The sequence below is a fragment of the Falco biarmicus genome, chromosome 13 (assembly GCF_023638135.1).
Source record: "Falco biarmicus isolate bFalBia1 chromosome 13, bFalBia1.pri, whole genome shotgun sequence".
NCBI lineage: Eukaryota > Metazoa > Chordata > Aves > Falconiformes > Falconidae > Falco > Falco biarmicus.
Genome location: NC_079300.1, coordinates 25,277,236 through 25,298,202, shown reverse-complemented (window position 1 = coordinate 25,298,202; position 20,967 = coordinate 25,277,236). Strand labels below are relative to the sequence as shown.

The 20,967-nt window shown below is 48.6% G+C and overlaps 1 protein-coding gene across 5 annotated transcripts in view; it reads right to left on the bottom strand.

Annotated features, from left to right (window-relative positions):
- Positions 1-5,571: 5,571 nt before the first annotated feature.
- ARHGEF4 (Rho guanine nucleotide exchange factor 4) overlaps positions 5,572-20,967 on the bottom strand; it is a 228,211-nt gene continuing 212,815 nt past the window's right edge. For all 5 annotated transcript variants that reach the window (XM_056358091.1, XM_056358093.1, XM_056358092.1 and 2 more), the window contains 9 exons: positions 17,893-18,072; positions 15,107-15,301; positions 13,900-14,079; positions 13,046-13,278; positions 11,566-11,695; positions 10,549-10,680; positions 9,235-9,478; positions 8,438-8,515; positions 5,572-7,200 (listed from right to left, as the gene is read on the bottom strand). In XM_056358091.1, the coding sequence (XP_056214066.1) occupies positions 7,043-7,200; positions 8,438-8,515; positions 9,235-9,478; positions 10,549-10,680; positions 11,566-11,695; positions 13,046-13,278; positions 13,900-14,079; positions 15,107-15,301; positions 17,893-18,072 (1,530 nt within the window). In that variant the 3' untranslated portion in view covers positions 5,572-7,042. The remainder of the gene's footprint in view (positions 7,201-8,437; positions 8,516-9,234; positions 9,479-10,548; positions 10,681-11,565; positions 11,696-13,045; positions 13,279-13,899; positions 14,080-15,106; positions 15,302-17,892; positions 18,073-20,967) is intronic.

The following is a 20,967-nucleotide window of genomic DNA, read 5'->3' as shown; positions in this document are numbered from 1 at the left end:
ACAAAGGCTTATTTTGTATACTCGCTAGTTCGTGTTTTATGGGGGCATTGCAGAAGTAGACAAGAGTAAAGTTGATAGCTTGTTTATTTCCCATCTCACAAATGTATATGTAAACAGTCACACGCAAAGGTACACAAGTCTGGGTTCAGTATCACAAAGTACTTCGTTTGCACAGGCTGTACAACAGGGAGCTGCTTTGGTAGCAAAGTTGTGCAAAAGAAAAGCTTACTACGTGCAGAGAAGAGCGGCGTAGTTGCAGGAAGGAAAATGACAGGAGCGTTATGTAAAAAGAACAAGCAGCCTGTATTTTTTTCTAAACCCACCAGCGCTGCCAAAGCCATGGGATTTTAGTAGCTGCTTGTTAGGGAAACGTGGGAGGCACGGTGAGAAACGAAGTGTGGAGCGAGGCGTTAGTCCCAAGGCAGGGCGAGCGCGATGGCTGGTGGCTGGGAGGAGCGTCCCTTGGCCCCTCAGCCGGAGCCGTGTGGCTGTGGCCACCAAGGCAGGTGAAACCCAGGTCGCCGCTCGGCAGGAACATGCAGGGTGCGTTCTGGCTTCTGTCCGTGCTTGTGGGTGCCTCCCTGCGCTGGCGTCGCTCTGAGCGTGTCTCTGCTGCTTCCAAGATCGGTTCCCTTCCTGCGCTATTGAACTGCATGAGCAGTGCTGCATCTTCAGGAAGTTGGAACAGTCTGAAAACACCTCTGATTTTTTCAGTTAATTTCTATCCATTAGCACAGCTGCTCTTCTTTAACCCATTACTTACCTGAAGACCTGATCCTGCCACTTTGCTTAGGCTGGGAGCTCTGGGGACAGGGACTTTCTCCCGGTAGGCTGGTATGGGACATCCGAGTTGGAACCTGGTGATGGTGCCGATGTGGTTCTGCTGCTTGGTGGTGCCGTGTCCTGGTGACTCTGGCCGAAAACCCGAGTAGCAGCAGGTACAGGCTGAGGCTCCCGTGGCTGGGTGAAGTGTGAAGCGCTCCCTGCATAAAGCTTCGGGGCTTGTGCTGCTGCGGTTGCTGTCCGCAGGTATTGCAATGCCGTAACCCTCGTGGGCAGGTACATGGGGAAACTTGGCGTGAGGATTTAAACCAGTTGAAGTAAGAACAGCACAATGAGAAACCAGTGCTTGCTGGAAGCTGTACCACCTCACAGGCGCTGACAAAGTTCTTGAGCAGTCGGTGTGGCAAGGGGTGCAATACTTGTTCAAAAGCCTGGTATTTAAAAATCAGCGGCAGGATTGATAATATTTAATTCTGCTGTTACATGAACATGTGCTTCCACTGCAGTAAATCTGGAGAAGCACAGCCTGATGATCTGACATACTGCAAAAGATCAAAGGCCTTTTTATTAAGAAAGCTAATTTCTGTCATTCTGGCATCCCAATAAATGTAGTGTTTTCAGTCTGAAGCCAGGATCTCTTGGAATGGCTGCTACTTGTGGATGCCTCAGCTGGGAGCGGTCCCGCTCAGCGCCGGGAGGCCTGGCTCTCGGATGGTTCCAGGAGGCCACTTGGACACCCACGCAGGTGGTCTGCACAGCCCGGGCTTCGCACGGCAGCCTGACACACGGGTTTTGCAGAGCAGCATCCTGGGCAGCTGGAATTACCCGCAGCAAGGCAAGGGGCTAGGGCAGCGGAGACAGGGCTCCTCCTCACCCTGCGCCCCACGGCTCCTAAGGTAAAGGCAGCCTCCAGCTCCGTGGAAACAGAGCTATTTGTTATTTTGTTTTAGTACAAAGACAGTTTGTGCTGCTTTTGATGCTATCTAAATGTGGAGCGTAGGCATTTTTCTAGTCTATGCACCCACCTTTTCTGACTCGGTTGTTCTAAACTAATAGTTCAAAACAGAGGGCCTTTTTTGTTAGTGTTTTGTTAGAACAGATACTAGATTGTTTAGCAGCCACTGGTTCTCTTAATTTTACTGGTAGCTTCAGCAAATTGTTCTTCTGAATGGTTCATATGCTTTACATAAGTCTGTGTCTTACTTGTCCAGGTGTATCTGGGCAGGTTTACTCATTAAGAATCAGGGCTGTCCTAAACAGGTAGCTACAGAGTGAGGGGAACAAATAGTGCCAAAATCCCTAAAAAAACCCACCAAAACCCAAAAAACAAAAAAACAAACAAAAACCAAAACAAAACCCCAACCACCCCTGGATTGAGTAGTCTTGTCCTCTTCATATAACTCAATGCAGAAGTATTTGTCGGAGTAGTTTAGGTAAGTTCTACCCTGAAATCCGGAATGATTGGTGCTGTTCAGACCCAGGTCAGGAGCTTCCGTTTGTTTTGCATCTCTGGCCACGCAGAAGGTTTGTCTCCAGAGGAGTGGGTACTGAAGTCTCACATCTCTGCTTATTCATGTTTCAAATGGATTCTTGTGAATCTGGTGAGTTTGTGGCGTTCGGTAAGCTCAGAAAGCTTGACAGAAGCTGTACTTGACCTGTTGTTCATATGCCAGGCAAACCCTTTATTACGAGTTTACATTGTGACTGTGTGAATCTACGTACTGTGTACATCAGTGCTTTCTGTCCTACACACGCATTCTCCCCGATACTTCTAAATGGCAGTACAATGTGAGGAGCCACTCAAAATCCAGGTGCCAGGGTGAAGAGGCGGGGAAATTGTGTTGGTTATTCTGTTACCGCTGTCTAACACATACAATTTACCATTTAATCAGTAACAGGAGATGAGGTGACTTCTTATTTAACACCCATGGAGGTTACACGTGATCCGATACACAGTTTGTTCAGGAGTTAATAGGTGGTGTGGTGAGAGAATCGGGAAGTAGTGCTGGGTGGAAGGTGAAGGATGGCGCTGCTTGCTGAGCGCTGCCAGATGTACACAGCGGTCTGGGGCCGGGCCGGTGCGTGGGTAGGTGCGCTCAGCAAAGTGGGTTTGATCCTTACCTGTCAGCGTCGCGCTGTAACTCCGTCTACTGCGTTACAAGATTTCCGCCTCCTTCAGTGTGATCAGCTTTTGTACCTGATTTCAGTCTTGCATAGGGGATCGGATCCTAGCTCCAAATGTTTCTTGCAAGACTAGAATCCCAACTGAAGACACTTTTTAGGAAGAGTACCGACAGTCAAGCAGAGAATGTATTTCTCTCTACCAGAAAGTAGTAACTTTTCATTGACTGTTTGGCCAGAGAAGTCTGTTTTGTCACTTAAAAAGATTTCTATAAAAAGTTTCTCTCTATAAATCCTTTGTGTGCACTGGTCAGATATGAAGTTGTGGAAGAGGTGATAAATAATCTGATAAACAACTCTATGTGTATTTACTGTTCAGAGTATTGCTACACAGATAGTACTAGCCAATTCTTGCATGTGTTTTAGCAGGGGAGGGCAGGGTTATTATTTTTTTTCATTGGCCTTCAAAGCTGCTGCACCTCAGAGTACTGTGCCGCTGTCGCCCTGTGTTGTTCAGTAGACTGGGTCAGGGCGGTAGGGGAGGGTAGGTAGATGCACAGTTGCGTTTATAAAGCAACATACAAATGAAAAACAGAAGTTGCAGCAAGAGAAGCTTCCAAAAGGTGTAAGAACATATTTCCATGATGGGGACAGTGAGGTATGAACAGGGAGCTGAAGAGGTCCGAGCACACGTGGATAGCAGCTGGGTGAGACCATGAGAAACCTGTTGCAGCTTCACGGCTGGTCTTGCTTTGAGGGTGCCGTGGGGTGGTCCGAGGGCCCTTCCAGCCTAGGTTCACTGGGCCCATCCAGCGTTCCTCCCCCACTAACTACAAAGCTGAGAAACTCAGAAAATTGATCGCTGCTGTGCCAACAGATACTATTATTTTTTTTCTTCCTGGCCAATCAAAATAAACACGCCATGGATAAGGAAAGGAGGGTGCAGACACTGGGGTAAACACAACAGTGACAACTGCCTGCTGTTACCGATGGGTGCTGGCTGAGCCCGTGCTGGCAGGGGCAGCGCAGCGGGGTAATTCAGCGCTGTGGGTGCTGTGCCAGCCCACGGGTGCGTTGCTGTGCTCAGCGTGAGTGCAGCAGGGGTGATTCAGTGCTATGGGTGCTGTGCCACCCTGCTGGCGGCTTGCTCTTGGGGCGAGCACAGCAGTGCAGCAAGCACGGGGTGGTTCACATATGTGAGCATGTGTGGGCAAAGGCTTAAGCTTGTTGGGGGGGTGGATGCTGTTGCAAAAGGCTGTTACGCTGGTATTTGTGTAGCTGGGGGGGACTGGGAGCAGCCCTGAGGACCACCAGTTGCCACGTCTGGGTTAGCTCAGTAGAGCTGCTGTCCTCGCCCTGCCGGGGGAGCAGGGCAGGCACCAGGGCTGCAGCCTGTGGCAGCTGGCGGAGGCTGTGCTGTGGGCAGGCAGCTCTTCCCAGCGGTTAGACGGTTAGACTGGGGGGGTGGGGCGGGGGGGGGGGGGAGATGTCCAAACCATGCAATGCTCAGGGCACCGGGGTGCTCCGTAAGCTGGCACGGGTCTGTGAGGTGTCACTGCTCATTGTGGTCCCTGGCAAGAGGTAGTGCAGCCCGAGCTCAGTGGCTTCTTGCAGAGCCTGATTATTTTCTTTACCTTTTTTTTTTTTTTTTTTTTTTTGGTTAGCCCCCACACCCCCCAAGTATTGACACCCTGTCCTCTTGTGCAGAGAACAGATGTTCTGTATTTTAGTTCAGGTTGAGAGACCTGACTGTCCAAAGCCCTTCGTGTTGGCTGCTGAGAGCTCAGCTGCGCTGGGCTCTGGCTGGTGTGAGGGGTGAGGGCAGCGCCGAGCGGGAGGTAACGTGCGGTGAGGGTGGGTGCAGGGGCTGTTTGTCCCTCGCCCCATTGCAGTGACCCACACCTGTCTGTGCAGTGTTTGAAGGCCGTTCCTGCAGTTCCCACTGGCTCAGTTTCCCAGCTGCTACGTGCCGTTAGAGAGGCGTCTCTGACGAATGCCAGACAAATGCAGTGGGCAGCATTTCAAGGCACTGCTTCCAGTTTGGTGACCCCCGCTTTCCTCTGTTCCTTGGGGTGACACAGGGGGAAGGGGAAGTGCCAGACCTTCCATGGGCAGACATCTCTTGTGCTTCTGCATGAGAGGGAAGGGTTAGGGGGCATTGTTGGGTTTTGGTTGCCATTCTCTGTAGCAGCATATTGCACAGTGATGTGACAGCTGGTTCTGCCTGGGAGAAGAGCATGGGGGTAGGTGTTTGCCCAGGAAGAAGGGCAGGGGCGTAGGCTGGGCAGGTCCCGGGAGGACCCATGGGTTCTCTTTACATTTGTACTTCTTCACGCTTCCTGGTACTCCTTAATTCTATGTTGCTCAAAGTGGGCTTGAGCATCCCCTGCACTTTTCTGATGTTTCCTAGACACGTGTTTTAAGTAACTAGCGGGAATTTGGGAACTGGTGACTTCCTAACCTTGATCAGTGTCCTAAGCGATCAGCACGTCTCCAGTACGGTCTCTGCTTCACCAGTCTTCCACCCCAAGGATGGCTTGGAGGATAACCTAGCACGGCTTCTACTGATCAGTGGTCACTTCTGGAGTGCAAGAGCAGAATCCCTACAGTGACTTTGAAGAGAAACAAGTTCACACAGACATGTTGGAGACAAACACAGGCTGAGAGTCACTTTTACAAGTTTCTTTATGAAATTAAATGTTACCCCTGGTCTGGGGGAAAGATATAGTGCAAGAATGACTTTGTACATGCTACTGAATTCAGATATCCCTGGATGACCAGACTTTGGTCAGCTACAGCATCAACAAACACTGGATTTCTGAGCTCTGCGGGCAGTTAATGCTCACTCACACTAGCGTCGTTGGAATGAGCTGGCGTCTTCCTTCCACTGTCACAGGATGTCTCCTAAGCTAAGGAATTCAGTCAGTATGGCTTCTAACTCTCTCTATGGTAAGGCAAATCTTTCCTTTTGCTAACCAAGGTTTAAATTAATTCTTTTTGGCCACAGTTTGAAACTTGGGTACTTAATGTGAGGCTCCTAATGCCAAATCTAGGCCTTTTTAAAGTGGCTTTCCATCTTTTTAAAGGTGGCAAAGACCTGTCGTAATACCCCTTGAATGGAGGGTCTGTGGGAGTTTGCATAACAATCATCTTTCAGAGTTGAACTGTAGACTCTGACTTCTGGGAGCTAGGTTTGCAAATATTGACCTTTCTTTAAAAAAAAAAAAATAGACAAAACAGGCATCAAGTTAACAACATCTGACAAGAACAATTACAGACTTACAAAATACACAGTTCTGATTTTTACCATAAATAAACACATTACAAACGATGAGCATTTTCATTGGCCAGGAAATATGGCAGAATGATGGAGAGATGAGAATCTAAGGAATTGAGTACGGTATTAATTAGGCACACTTTTCTCTAACTTGCGTAACTCAAACCCACTAGAGAGATTCTTGAACTTTACTCATGCTGCAGGTTGATTGGCACAGTTTAAAGTACTATCTAGTTCATCATCAGTGGTGTTGAACTAAAGGGAAGGAAAAGGTCACAGTGCGATACTCACTGTTGGCTGAGTGCCTGCCAAGGCTAACTGAATGAGTGAGGCGGTGGAGGAGGATCGTGTCTCTGAGAAACGTGGGGAGTGGGGGTGGGCAGAGAGCAGAAGGGTTTATCCCTCCACAGAAAATGTATCGTGTCAATGACTCTGAACTGTTTGGAGCGTGTCAGTGGGCAGGAAGCCAGCAGGTGTATCAGCCACTGTCCCCTCTGACAGCTGCCAGACAGCAGCAGTGTTCGCAGCGGGAAGAAAGTACAGCTGACAAGCGAAATCTTTTTAGGTGAAACATGTCAGGCTCCCTCCCGTGATCTCTTCCTGGAAGTTTGCCTCTTGGGCGCTGTGCAAGGCTGGCTCGTTGGGACTGGCACAAGTGCACACGTGTGTGCAAGCACACGCACGCAGCGTCTCACCTCGGAGCCAGTGCAGTCAGTCGGTCTGCAAAATAAATAGGGAAGGCCGGAGCACGTGTGCCATCCTCTGTAAACAAAGGATTGGAAGAACCTGGGCTCCACCTCCCAGGACTGACGGATAAAGTGCTTTCTCGAAAGGGGTTCAGGCACAAACACGGGGCTGCCCTTATTTCCGGAAGGGCGTCAGCCTGCTGATGTTCTGCCAGAAGTTCGAGGGCTTGCGCTTGGGCTCTGCCAGCATGAAGACTTGCTGCTGAGGGAGCGTGGTAGGCAGGGTGGGATGCTTCTGACGCATCAGAAAGTCATAGTATGGCCTGGTGACAGCTGCGGCGAGAAGGAGATGGGGAAGCATGTTAGTTGAGCACAGCTCCCTTCCCCACACCCTGCCCAGTCCTTGTTAAAGCTGCAGGGGAGTCAGCGGGGTTTGCCTTAGTATGACCCTTGGTTTCGGCACTGCTGGGGGGGATCAGCTTTGCTGTGGAAGGCCCAGCAATGTGAAGCGTAACTGACAGGTGTTCTGTCAGCACAACAGCAGGGCTAAACAGCTGTAGCTCATCATTAGTGACAAACTTCACCTCTGCCTTTGGCGGTTTTGGGAGAAGCAGCTGCTGTGCATGTGCCTGTCTTGCCTCTTACAACTTCCTGCGGTGGATTTCAGAGTTGTAATGGTCAGTGCCTAGCCTGCGGACAGGGCTGGCTTAGGGGGTCTCCTTTACTGTGTCACCCCTAGGGCTTGGCTCTGTTAGAGAGGTCTGGCCTCCTTCCAAACTTCCCTGTTTGCAGCCAAGTCTTACATCTGACTTTGAAATTCAGCCAAGCTTGCTTTCTGGAGACTGGGCTGGGATTTACTTGCTGGCTGGTACCACCAAGAGGAAGCGGTGGCCTGTCTGTGGGTCCAGGGGGAAAGCAAGTGACACCTGTCCCTCTGGATATAAAGAGGTGTGACGGCATCATGAAATAAGGTAGCAGGAATCTTCAGCTGGCAGCACGGTGGGCACAGGAACCTCTTGAGCACACGCTCCCCTGGCTGCTGCTAAGTCTTCCTTGTCTTCAGGGTTCAACGTGGAGCTCTGTCAATGCGCGTGGTACCTACCTGTGGTGTTCTGCCAGAAATACAGGTTTCAAAGCGTCTTCCCAAGCAGGAATAGTCCCTGCTGCAGCGACCTTTAGGACCCTCTTTGCACCATGGGGGTTACTACAAAACTTAATCTTGTCTTTTCACAAAGGGCGTACCGCACTGCTTGGAGAGCCTGGCTTCTAAGGCGAGCCTGTGAACTAGCCCTTGAGCAGGAGCTGCTGGTTTGTATGTAACCGTGGCACCCGGCACCGTGCTCGGCAATCAGGTGTGAAGCAGCTTTCCTGTAGTTATGAATTGTTTCCTGACTCCAGCTGTCTGAATCTGCCAGGAACAATACTGCAGATTGTCACATCAGAGCTCACCATCTGGCTTTCTCAAGAATTAATGCCACTTCATTGGAAGTGCTCCCATATAGTAAATATAGACACATGCACACACACACACACGGTTCTAGCAGCATTTATGTGTTCAGGTGTGACTTACCCTTAGGCTTCCCAGTATGGTGCTGCTTGCTGGCATTCAGCATTGCCTGCTTTTTCTGCACCTCTGTGATTGAAAAACCTTGAAGATAAAATAGGAGTTTGTCAGCAGCAGGTCACCATTTTATATCTCATGGAAGACACTGGCACAGAGAGCAAGGGAAATACGGTGGCAGGAATATGCCTGAGGTGAGAGGTCACAAGCTAAAATTACTCCCAAAGCTGGAAGGGGCACGTACTGCTCCCCCCAGCTTGCGCTGCGCTGCACAGCCCTCCCTACCTCTCATGCAGGGTTTACTGCCTGCGCTTTGCTGGGTGAAGAAGCTGCCAGCCAGGCCTGCTGTGGCTCAAATATCATTAGATCACAGGTCTGAATTAAGCAGTATTTAGACAAAACAATTAAAACCCTCTTTTACAATGAGAACCCTTGACTGAACGTGTTTTTTACAGATATTGCCAAGCTGGGGACTCACACTGTACTGCAAAATAATGGAAGCTGTATGTAAGTATTGACTATTTGGTCAGCCCTGCCTGAACTCGTGAAAGACACATCAGCCTCCCTGAGGACATACTGCAGTGTCTGCTCACAGTGGTTTGCATTTTTTTTTTTTTTCAATTGCACAGATTCATCCAGGATGTGCAATTCAGCAGCCCAGAGCTGGACTGGAGCACGGACTTGCTTCCCTACCCTTTCATTCCCATGCATTGGCTGGTGGTTAAAAAAAACCAAACAAGAAACAAAAAAACCACCCTCAACACCCATCGAAAGACCACTGGCTCACAACACTGCTCTTCCCATACCTGTCTCTTGGTCGAGCTGAACCTGTCTTCTTTCATTCTCAAATGCCTTCAGCCAGCGCTGTTTCTGCTCAGGCTTTTTTGCACAGAATAAGTGGACTTCCTCAGTGTCTCGGCAGTGCAATTTAAATGCATTTTTCACGCTAATATTGAAGTCCTTGTCCTTCCCATCTTCTACATCCAGTATTTCCATATCATCCATATTGATCCGACTCTTATAATACAAGATGTCCCGGCGCAAAAGATCCTGTAAGAGAGATCACACAGACTCATACAAATGTTACTGTTCCCTGTCCCATCCCTTCCTTAAGCATTCATATTCTTTGGTACGATGCAGCATTTAATCTTTGTGGCAGTCATTACAGTCCTGTAAGAAAAAAATGATACAGGATTTGACTCTATGAAATTGCAAAGCACTGAGCTCCTGTTGACACCATTGGCAGCAAGGGGAGGAATTGCATGGTTTCTTCAGTGGTGGGGTCAGGATAGGCTGGCATCCGTCATTGGGGAATATCAGCTGCCCTGAGAAGCTCTGAATGAGAAGCAAGCTTGTGTTGGTACACATGATCCCAAATCCTCATTAAGCGTGTGTCAAAAAATAGTATTGGAATCCTGCAGTCCCAGTTAGAAAGCCAAAAAAAATATCCTAATTAGCTTTTGATTTTTGTGTTGACAACAAGAAGTAAACTTGAGCGCAGTGATAAAACAGTGAGGGTTTCATGCCTTAGTTACCTGTAGCTACCTGTATGCCATGGATTATGCAAAAAAAATGGCATGTTCAGTGCTGAAATTCCAATGAAAGATACCTTTCATTTGCTCTACCAAGGAAGACTGATCACTTGGGTTATGAAAAATAGCATGGTCTGTACTTACATGTGATGTTAATATGGTGTTAGCGACTGTCAAGGCCCACAGCTCTTCATCAAAGCTGCATATATATATAATATATATAATATAATATAATAATAATCTCATGTGGAAGTGCAGTTGAAAAAAAACAAACGTATTTAAAAGAAAATGGGTGACAGTGCTCATACTTGAGCACACATACAGCACACAAACACATACACTAACCCTAGAAGCAGCGCAGTGCTTCCCTTTTGCTGTAAGAATTAGGCCAGTAGATGGTTTCTGTAGCTTATTGCTGTGGTCAGGTGATGTCAGAGGAAACAACGCAACGAATGCGCGTAGAAATCTCTGTGCCAGAAGCATATATGATGCTAGTAAGTATTAAGGAAGCAAACGGGTAAAGAGAGAGTTTGCTCAAATGCTTTAGTGCTGTGACAGACAGCATTCCTGCCTGGCTAGTGAGGTTACCTTCTTGCAGCAGACGAGCTGGTGATCGAAGAGGAAGAACATCCTCTGTTGGCTCTTGGCTTGAGGGTGGGAGATTTTGGTTAATTCCCCAGAATAGATGAGTTCTGAGCTTCTGACCAGGACATCTTCACCCTGAAAACAGCACAAAGAACAGGTGGGTCTCAGCCATCTGAAAACGGGGGAGAAGAAATAAGCCCACAGTCTCATAAGAGAACCTCAGCCTGGCTGAGGGGCCTGGGTGGCCTGAATTCCTGCTGATGAAACTTCTGGGAATGAGAGGGAGCTGCTGGGCTGGAGGACAGTCCTTGTCGCATCAGGGAGACACTGTGCCCCTCGCACCCGGGGAATGGGAACTGAATTTGATAAGAACAGTGTGGTAAATGAAAAAGATCTCCTTTTCCAGGGAGTCTGCTCAGGGCAGCTGATCCATCCCTGACATTAAAGGAGGCACGTAAGCGGAGAGCTGACAACGTAGCCTGACATCCTTGGGAGGGAGACAGTCTGGTTTTATTGAGTGTAGGATTTAGAAAATTAGTGGGTTTGCTTCTTTTACTAATTTTTTGTTTTAATGAGTCTACACGAAACCTTGGCTTCCTTTGTCACTACATCAGAGCTTGCCTTTCTGCAAGAATAATGTGGCTATTGAGCATTAAGGGGCAGTTCTGCCCATTGGGAGCATTTGAAATCACTCAAGATAAAATGGGGGGCAAAAGGAAAACAACAGGATTTCACTAACCTACGCACTCATTTTATTCTGCAAGGAAAATGGGAAAGCAGAAATCTCGGGGAGCATGCAAAGGCAGCTGGTGTAGCTGTTACGCACTAGAACATTTCTGTTGTACTAAAAGATTGTATCTGTCTAAATAAAAGAACGAACGCACACAAAGAGGGGCAGCTGACCTGAGGCAGGGCTAGACTGTAATCCTTACGAAAATCCTGCTGTAGACAGAAGCTGTTGCAGGGGGAGAAGAGGGGCAACGCAGAACGTTCAATTCATGGCGAAAGTAAGTCTCTTACCTCCCAGTCTTCTATCGAACTCTGCCACTGAGCAATTTTGTCAATGTTCTCCAGCCGCCGCTTTCTCTCATTGATGAGCCGAGCAACGTTCTTCATGGCATTTAAGGCAGCTTCGACGTCTTTAAAATCCCTACGGTAGGGCAGAAGTGTTAGGCATGACAAAATGACGTGTGCTTATTGTACCTACGCTCCAAAGGAGTGCAGTCGGGCTCGGCCTAGGGCTGGAGAGCAGAAAACACGAGTTCCACTTGCGGTTCTGTCCCAGCTAGTTTCTGCTGGAAGTCAGAGGTACAGGTTTCAGACGCATGCTGGCTTAGAGGCCCAGATTACAGTCTTGTAACAAATCCAGGCCCGGTGTGTGGAAGGGAAGGGGGTAAGCAAGCAAGTTCAGCCACAGAGGTGTAAATACAAGTTGCTGGAAGAATCTCCAGGGCTTTCCAAGCCTTGGGTGTTTTCTGCAACATAATGCAATATATTCATAATGCACCACTTGCATACAGGGACTGAGTCTGCCATGCATAGGTAAGGCAGATCAGCAATAACTGGCTTCATTTCAGGTAGGTTTTACCTGGAAGGGTGAGACAGAAGCTGATCTACCCTCCCCCACAAACCATCTGCTGCCACCAGCTACTTCTGAGTTTAAGTAGCTGGGAAGGAGCTGTTCTGCACAACTCGTTTCCAACATAATTTCCCAAACATCTGTGTACTGCATCGAGAAGCTTTCTGTTCAGAGGTCGGCTTCAGAACATCATGCTTATAAATCTAGTAAGACATGCTTAAAACCATTCTGTGAAATATCAGTGCTGCACTTAGGAAGGTAAAATTAAGTCAAGCCACAATGGACCAGTATCAACACTTTTAAGACAGATTTTTCATGTTTTATTTCTGTAGCTAATTATTTCAGATGCTTGATTAAGTGACATAGTTATTTGAGCCAAGGGCAGTGCCTTTACTGAGCAATGGATTTGGAGGCTTCAGAGCTGGTGCTGAAGTGGCCAGTGTGCATGGCCTGACAGCTGTAGGCCATGACTTCCTGCTGGTGAAGCACTGGGCAAAGCGCATGACTGCTACACAGCCCTGACATGCTGTGGGGTAGTGACATGGGCATTTTGGGGTATATTCAACCAGTGCTTTTGGAGGCAAAGTTTTCAACACCACCATTAGAAACAAATTTTAACTCCAAAGTACGTATGTGCTGGTGCCAGAAATACGTGGGCCAAATGAAATAGAAAAGTACCATTATAAGGTGAACCTTGCAAGTCCAGATCTGTAACAGACAGGAAAACCCAGTGCTACTTTAATGAAAAATTATGTATTTGATAGAAAAATACTTTTTTCCCCCCTGGTTTCTACAAGGTAACACAGAAGAACCATGGTATCGGCTGCTCTTGGCAAGCTACCCTCCTCCATACACAATTCTGCATTAGTCCTTTTCCATGAGACCAGTCTCGCTCCTTCCCTCCCCACCGTGCTGACCTACCTGTGCTGGGGGTTGGTGTATTTGAGCAGTTCAGCCAGTTGCAGTGGGTATTTGCAGATTTTCTGCACAGGAGTCAGCAGAAACCCATCTAGTGAGATGTCAATCATCTTCTGCAGCAGGCGGCAGGCTTCGAAGAAGTAGACGTACTTGTTAACTTTGGCGAGGCGGGACAGCTCCATGCAGGCGTTGGGGTGGTTGTTGCAGTATTCAGAGTATATCTGAAACTCTGTTTGCTGCAAGGGAAACGAAATGATTTACTGTCCGTGTTCCTGAGGGTGATGGCTTGCCTCAGACTGCTGTGTGTGAGTTCCCAGTGCAGGTCCTGCTCGAGTATCACATGGGGCTGTTCAGTAATTTGTATCCTGCCCAAACTTTGAAGCCCAGAGACCTGAAGCAGGGGTTGGGCAGGGTATATTACAAATTACAGGATGTGCTGCTTATCTGTAAGAGCAAGACATTTCCATGTATTCTGGCCTGTGCTCAGCTGCATGTTTGTAATGGTCGAAATCAGCCATTGCTGATCCTGCACTGACCCAAAAATGCCACAGCTGTAAACTCAGGTCCAGCACAGTATTTTGGAATCTTCCCACATTTTTGCCTCGAGGAGCACTGTCTGGCAGGGAGTATAGTGCTCAGACACTGAGGCACCTTTGTAAGTGTTCTTTCCACAGCCACAAGAGCTAGAGGATGTTGCGTTGGGAGGTGGGTAGTGGTTGGACAGGGTAGGGGGTAGCATTTAATTTGGTTCGGTGGGATTTTTTAAACAGAGCTTCAATTCAGTTAGATCGGTTTCTAAATCCTTTGGCTTAATCCACGCTCAGCTACCCCTTTCCCACAAAGTCAAATTTACTTACATATTCCAAGAAGCATGAGCCAACCTCACTCAAATGTGGGTGGTCTTTGTTGAATTTCTTCTCTAGTGCTTTAACAAATTTCTTCTGGCACCTGTAGATGTCCTCAATATTCCCAAAGATTGTCTTCAGCTGTTCTTCTGTAAACATGTCGGCTCTTTTGCGGCACTGCTTAATATAACCCTAGGAGGAAAACAAATGGGAAAACTTGGTGGGCATTTGCTCTGTGGCCTTTGGTTATCGACAGAAAACCCCGTGAACTGTAGTCAGCTGTACACTGGGTTCCTGTACCCCCTTCCTGCATAGCTGCTTCCATGTTCTAGCTATGATTTCCTCTGATAACTACCCAAAACATGGTGGAAACAGAAACTCAGCCACAGTTACATCATCACTGCCTTAGAGGATACTGTAATCCACACTTGGGAGTCCCATGGCAGCTTTCCCTCCTGTGAAACCCACCTTTGTCTGTCTGCAGGCTACTGGGTGTTCTGACCCCAGCGCTGATCCACTGATGGGTTTAGACCAATTAAATCCAGTTGTGGATCTGGTTTGGATGCTTGTATTAGGAAATGCCTGGTTGACTCAAGGGAGGAGGAGTGCACAAAGGACATGGGGGGGACACTGCAGGAGGAAAGGCCTGTCTGGTAAGTGTGTGCTGCTTTCCCCCAGCTGGCTTTCCTGGAAGGCACTATGTTTTTGTGTCATTTCAGTGAAGAACTATGTTCCTGCAAAACCCTCACCAATTACCTTCGTTTGCCCCGGTGTACCGGGTCTCTTTTAGAAGAGGTGTCGCAATGTTCAGCATATTTGCAATTGAAAGACCTAATTGGCTGAAAATCCCCCAGTTGTTTCGATCTGAGCATGACTTGCCTGAAGGCTGGGGTTGCTGATTATATTACCACAGAACATGTATTAAAGAGGACAGCAATGCTAGACATTTGCTTTTTCTCTGGCTTGGCAAATTCAATCAATTCCATTTAATCAGAGCCCAAGTGGGTGCTCCAAATACAGAGGGATTTGGGATATTACTGTAATGAATTGTCTTCTGTTTTCTGAGCATGCAGTGCCGTTTATCAGAACAAGCTCTGGTGGAAATAGGCTCATTTTCAGAAAAGTTACTTGCTTAGGGTCTCTCTTTGGGCAAGAATGGGGCATATTCTGTTACCCTTCAAACAAGTTCTTACGTTCGCTTCCCCCTTTTTTCCATTACCTCACAAATGTCCTTCAGATGCTTGATGTAGTCTCTCTCTGTGCTTATGATCTCATTGATGACGTTGGTCCTCATTTGGTCTTTAGTGGTCTGCCCCATCCCAAAACGGCGGGTGCTGCTGCAGGAGTCGTCCTCTTTGCCACCCTCTACCTTCAGGGGGTAATCTTCCATGGGTTCATCCTGGTTTACTCGCAGCTGTGCCGGACACACAAGATGTTCACCGTTTGTATTGCTGAACACAGCTCTCCCAGGGAAAAGAAGCGTGGGCAGCTGACTGAATGGCAGAAGAGTACTGTGCTAGGGTGAGGAGTGACAAGGGCTGCTGTGTGTATATTACCTGTAAACATATTTTCCCTGGGGGGGAAGCTAAGGCCAGATAGTTTAGGGAGGGTACTTTCCAGCTGCTCCCACTGTGTGACATGGGTGGCTTTAAGCAGGCATCTCTTGTGGACAGAAATCACAGGAATGATCTGGAGTCTTCCAGGAAGAATACATACAAAGTCAGGACAGAAACGGTTTATCAAGTGAACTCTGCTTAGGTACGTGTGAGGAGACACTTAGGGAGAGAGGGGGGAAACCAGCAAACAGTTGCTTTTTGATACAGCTGTATTGCTGTACTCGTACGATGAATAACAGATGGACGCTCAGTATCTGCTTCCCCAAGATTATTTAAAGAGAATTTGTGAATATAGAAGCAGATAGACGCCAGCGGGCGTACTGTGCGGTAAGGAGCAGCACTAGTTACTGGGCTGTTGGCGCCCATCAGATGGCAGCGCAGCACGGGCAGAAGCACCGGCGTGCGCAGGCACGGCGCCCTGCAGGCTGCACCCCGCAGCCAGGGCCCGGAGGTAACAGCGGCCGCTTGACGGTGCCTTTCACTTCCGAGCTTTCTCTTCTGTAGCAGTACTGTAGCGGTCAGAGTGCCCCTGGGAGTATTTTGTACACAACTCGAATGATCAGTTCCAGCACAGAAGTGAAAAACACTGAAGCAGGAACATGCGTAACTACAACTAGTACAATTGCACAGAACTGTAGTTTCTTCTAGGCAGGATTACTTACCACTTGATACAGATATAGCTACATATAAAAACCCAGAGCATACTCGTATCCCTTTGCCAACACTGGCATAGATCACATTTACTCACTCTTTACAGTTGGAGAAGCCCTGACGATGTGCAATCCTGGTTCTCCTTCACTGTGAGCAGAACAACACTGGTGAGTCTTAAACTCGGAGCCTGGCCTGAAACTGGTGTGGAGTAACTGAGAGACCTGCACATCATGCAAGTCTGCCAACATACCGGCCTTCCCGGCAGTAAGTTGAGACCCAGCGGTAATTAGCAGGGAAGCTTCACTCAGATGCCTGTGTAAGTGTTGTAATTACTCTGATAAAAGAACTTGTTACTCTGTATCCCTAATGGCTAGCAGTAGTCTCCTGAAATCTTACCACAGATTTTTGCCAGCCAGTACAACAATTCAATGTAGCGGTAACACAAAAGAAAAAAAGGCCTGTGTTTTGACTATGAAAAAAGCAGTTCTGTCCCCGCCGGTGCTGAGAGTTTGGTTCTAGTAATCTCACTTGCAAAAACATGCACCATTTGTAAGTTACCCAGGTGAGACTGTCTGCTGCAATCTATAACAAAGCATTTCAAAATTTACACAGCACTATCTGCCTCAATTCTCGAAGGACTTTTGCTACAGACGGGATCACCTTGTATCACCTCCTTTCATGCTTCACCTGGTTTTGGGTCACTGTGATCTGAAGTGACCTGGATAAAGAGCTAAAGGGCTGAGAATCTGCCCTGAGGCACCTAATTGCTTTTGCAGTACTGAGGAGCCTGCCCTGAAGTGGTGAAAGCTGGGTCAGGCATCCACACCGACAGTCACAGCCCAAAGAAAGGAAAAAAGATGCTCCTCACAGCAGGAAAGTGCACAGCGGTTACCCAGACTCTTATCTTACCCCCAACTTGCACAGAGAATTCAGGTGTGTTTCAGACTGCTCTGTTGGAATTTAATCCAACCTCTGTTCTATATAGCTGTTTCTACATGGCCTTTGTAGCTGGCCTCGAGGGAGAGCCTTGACCCACAAGCCTTGGCCCAAAAGCATCAAGTGTTTCCTATCTTCCCTCATCAGTTGTCCCACATGACCTCCAAGACATTTTTTGTGGTTTTCTCCACCATTTTTAAATCCCTGGAATACAGTGCCATGTGGCAGCCCAGCAGCCTGACATTGTTAAAACTCCAGGGATAAGAGCAGGTGTATGAGTGAGTCAGGTGGGACATGGCATTGCACTGGACCCAGCACCAGGTGGAGAAAACTAAATTTGGTGCCATGCTCATCCCATACTGTCTGAGGTGGACACTAGAGGGAAGACCTCTGCCTGCTGCATCTGGGATTCCTCATAGAGGGTGTTTGTTGCTCGCTCCTGAAGGGCATGCTGTGTGCTTGGGCACAAACTAGCCGATATACGTATGTGTAAGCAGGAGCCCAGGCTGAAACCACCATGCAGGGCAGTTCCCCAGCTGGCACAACTCACATTAGCTCCAGGAGTCTGGAACTGAACCACCCTTGCCCTGATTTACTCATGTAAAGAGGGACCTTCTCCACACTGGTGGCAGTTCAGCCCAATGTACCGCAGCCATGCGCAGAGGAATAGTAACAAGGCACATTGAGCCAACTATCTCTAGCAGTGACAGTGCTGAGGAGTCACTACAGAACATGAAACCAGCAGAAAAAGAACAAGCGCTTGCTACTAATGGAGAGGCATAAAGAAATATCAAACTCTTACCCGTACAAAGCTGGCTGGAAACCAGCCTTCGCTGTCCAGAATCCTCCCCCACCACCACTCCTTGTTGGTAGCATCCATTACTTCAATGACATCGCCAGCCTTGAATCCCAGCTCTTGGTCATCCATCGTGACATGGTCCCAGAGGGCTTCTGCGTACACCACGCTGCCATCACTGATCAGCTGTGGACAGAGTAAGTCAAACTGTCAGCTTCCTCCAAGAAAGCAGCGCAGTCTGCCGACGTGGCTGCAGCTTTTGCAACACTGCTGCTGAGCCAAACAAGTGTTGATAACTGTTGACTCCCCCTGAGCAATGTGAAAAGGAGTTGGTGCTAGTCTGGGAGTTCCTTCAACTGACCTTGCTCTTGACAGCATGTATTCAGAATCACTTGGTCACAAGTATGTTTACTACCATAATGAACATCATTTTGATGCTTTGGAATTTCTTACTGGTGACTTTGCCACAGCAACCAAACAAGGCTCAGTGGTACACTGTTGGTGGAAGATGCTCTTGTGCTGCCCTGTTTTGGAAAGCCTTGGAATAAACCCTTGAGCATTAATGTTCAGAAACATACTTAGAGCAGAAGGTATTCTGAGGCCTCAGAGCTAGTCTAGGATGGATAGAGCCTTAAGTCTTCAAGGTGGTTAAACTTAGCACTTAAGCTGCTTAAAATAAGTCTCCTAGAGAATTTAAGTAATTATACAGAGGGACAATGGTTATTTACTACATGTTCCATAGAGGGCCTACTCTACAAAAAAACAAAAACAAAACACTCCCAACAATTAAAAAAAAAACCATAACAAAAAAACCACCCCAGCCTATATGGCTAGAGGCTGTGAGGGGCTCTTGAACATAGTGATGATTTTGTCTGTATGTGCCTAATGCCATTTTCAACCACTCACACCTTAGCTATTGTGTAGCTAAGTAAAGTTACGGTGGTGGTGTTGTGACCTGGTCCCGCTGGCCGTTACAACAGCAGCGCCTGCCTGATGCCCACAGGTCTTATCAAGTCAGAGTCTTCTTTGAATTTCAACAACTACATAGTACATGCACAGACTTCTCGGGGCCTGAGCACAACTGAGAATATCTGAACGCCGAGGATTTCCCCAAGAAGGCAAAGTGTATACTGGAGTCCTGCAAAAAAGGACTTAGCCATTCTGGAGTGGAAGCGAAGCCCTGTTTTTCTCCAGGAAGATGGTGCAATGATAAATTCTGGGAAGACAAGAGGAAGAACAGTCTATGAGGCACAAGGGAGAAAGAAAAAAACTGTACAAAACCCACTGCCCATGGTGTACCTGACAGCGTTGCAGCAGTATCGCCACAGCCACATAATGCACATGTCATCCATGCTGGGCACCTAGACTGCTCGGTCACACAGTAAGCTATCTGCTGCTCTGCATTACTGTTTTTGCCCCTCTCCAAAGAAGAAAGATGCGTGTTGTAAAAGAACGTCAAGATAATGGTGGATACAGTAAATCAGGAGAGAGTTAACGAGGCATTAGAAAGAAAATTCAAATGCAGTCTGCCTTTGGATAGCAAATGCCCCTTCACTGAACCAGAAACAGCTTAATGCAGTGTTTCCATTCTGACAAAAATATGATGGGGAAAGGAGAGGATGAGAGGCTTCCTCCACTCATACATAGCGTGTTGGTGCTCCCCACACTGTCTTTTCTCCGCTGCCCTCCACTGCATCACCACAGGGCTGGGTGCATCCTTATGGCAGGCTTCTGCTCTTCACAGAGCTGAGCAGTCACTGCGGTGAGGCTCAGCAAGCAGGGACTGTAAGGGACACGCTGCTGTCATCAGCCTGCCAGTGGCACGATGGGAAAATAATCCAGGCATCGTAAACAGTCCCTCACTAGTCTAAGCTCTTATAGCAAGGGCAGCCTTTGACAAGGCAAGTAGAGAAGTAGTATCATTAGTCTCTGAAAACCACACATCAAGAGATAGTAGCAATGAATACACCGTACAGCAGAAGCAGCTATGCCCAGTCAAATGGCAGGTATTTGTCCAAATGAGCTGCGGAGGGAAACAATATTTGGGCTTGACAATTAATGCATACAGCTGTTAGAGCTGTGTGTATCTCAGTGGAGGTAGGGGATGGAGATCCATGTGGCAGCAAAGGCACAAGGGTTACTGATGTGTTGGAAACAACAGAAGTGCCTGAGAATGGTCACACAGGAGTTAGAGCTTCTCCCCCAAAAAAGGTGGCGGCACCAAGGAAGCGCACCTGCCCCAGTGCACGCAGCGTGGGCAGCAACCAGGAGGAGCTGGGAGCCATTGTGCAGCAGGAAAACCATGGTATAGTTGCCATCATGGAAACATGGTGGGATGCCTCGCACAACTGGAGTGCTGCAATGGGTGGCTGAAAACTCCTGAGAAGGGACAGGCAAGGAATGAGAGGCAGTGGGGCAGCGCTGTGTGTTAGGGAGTGTTTTGGCTGTAGAGCTTGACGATGGTGACAATAGGGTTCAGTGATTATGGGTAAGAGCCTGGGGAAGGCCAACAAGGCAGATATCGTGGTGGGAGTCTGTTACAGACCACCCCACCAGGGTGAAGAGGCAGAAAAAATAGCTCCCGGCCGGGCCGGGGGGGGCTCTGCGCGGGGTCAGGAGCTGGGGGGTGGCCGGGCCAGGGAGCGGTGGGGAATGGAGTCACATCCCGCTGGCGCCGGGCACACGGGGGGTTCCCCAGGGCTCAGCGCCGGGGCCCGTCCTGCTGCGTGTCTGCACTGCCGGGCTGGGCGAGGGGAGCGAGTGCCCCCTCAGTCAGGGCAGGGGGCACCCAGCTGGGGGGGGCTGAGCTGCTGGGGGGCAGGGGGCTCTGCGGGGGGGCTGGGCAGGCCGGGCTGCAGGCAGGTCGGGCTCGGGCTCTTCTCCCACATAACAAGGAGCAAACAGCCTCAGGTTGTGCCAGGGGAGGTTTAGGTTGGATATTGGGAAAAAAAAAAAATTCACTGAAAGGGTGGTCAGGCATCGGGACAGGCTGCCCAGGGAGGTGGTGGAGTCACCACCCCTGGAGGTGTTTCAAAGACGTGTAGATGTGGCACTTAGGGACGTGGTTTAGTGGTGGGCTTG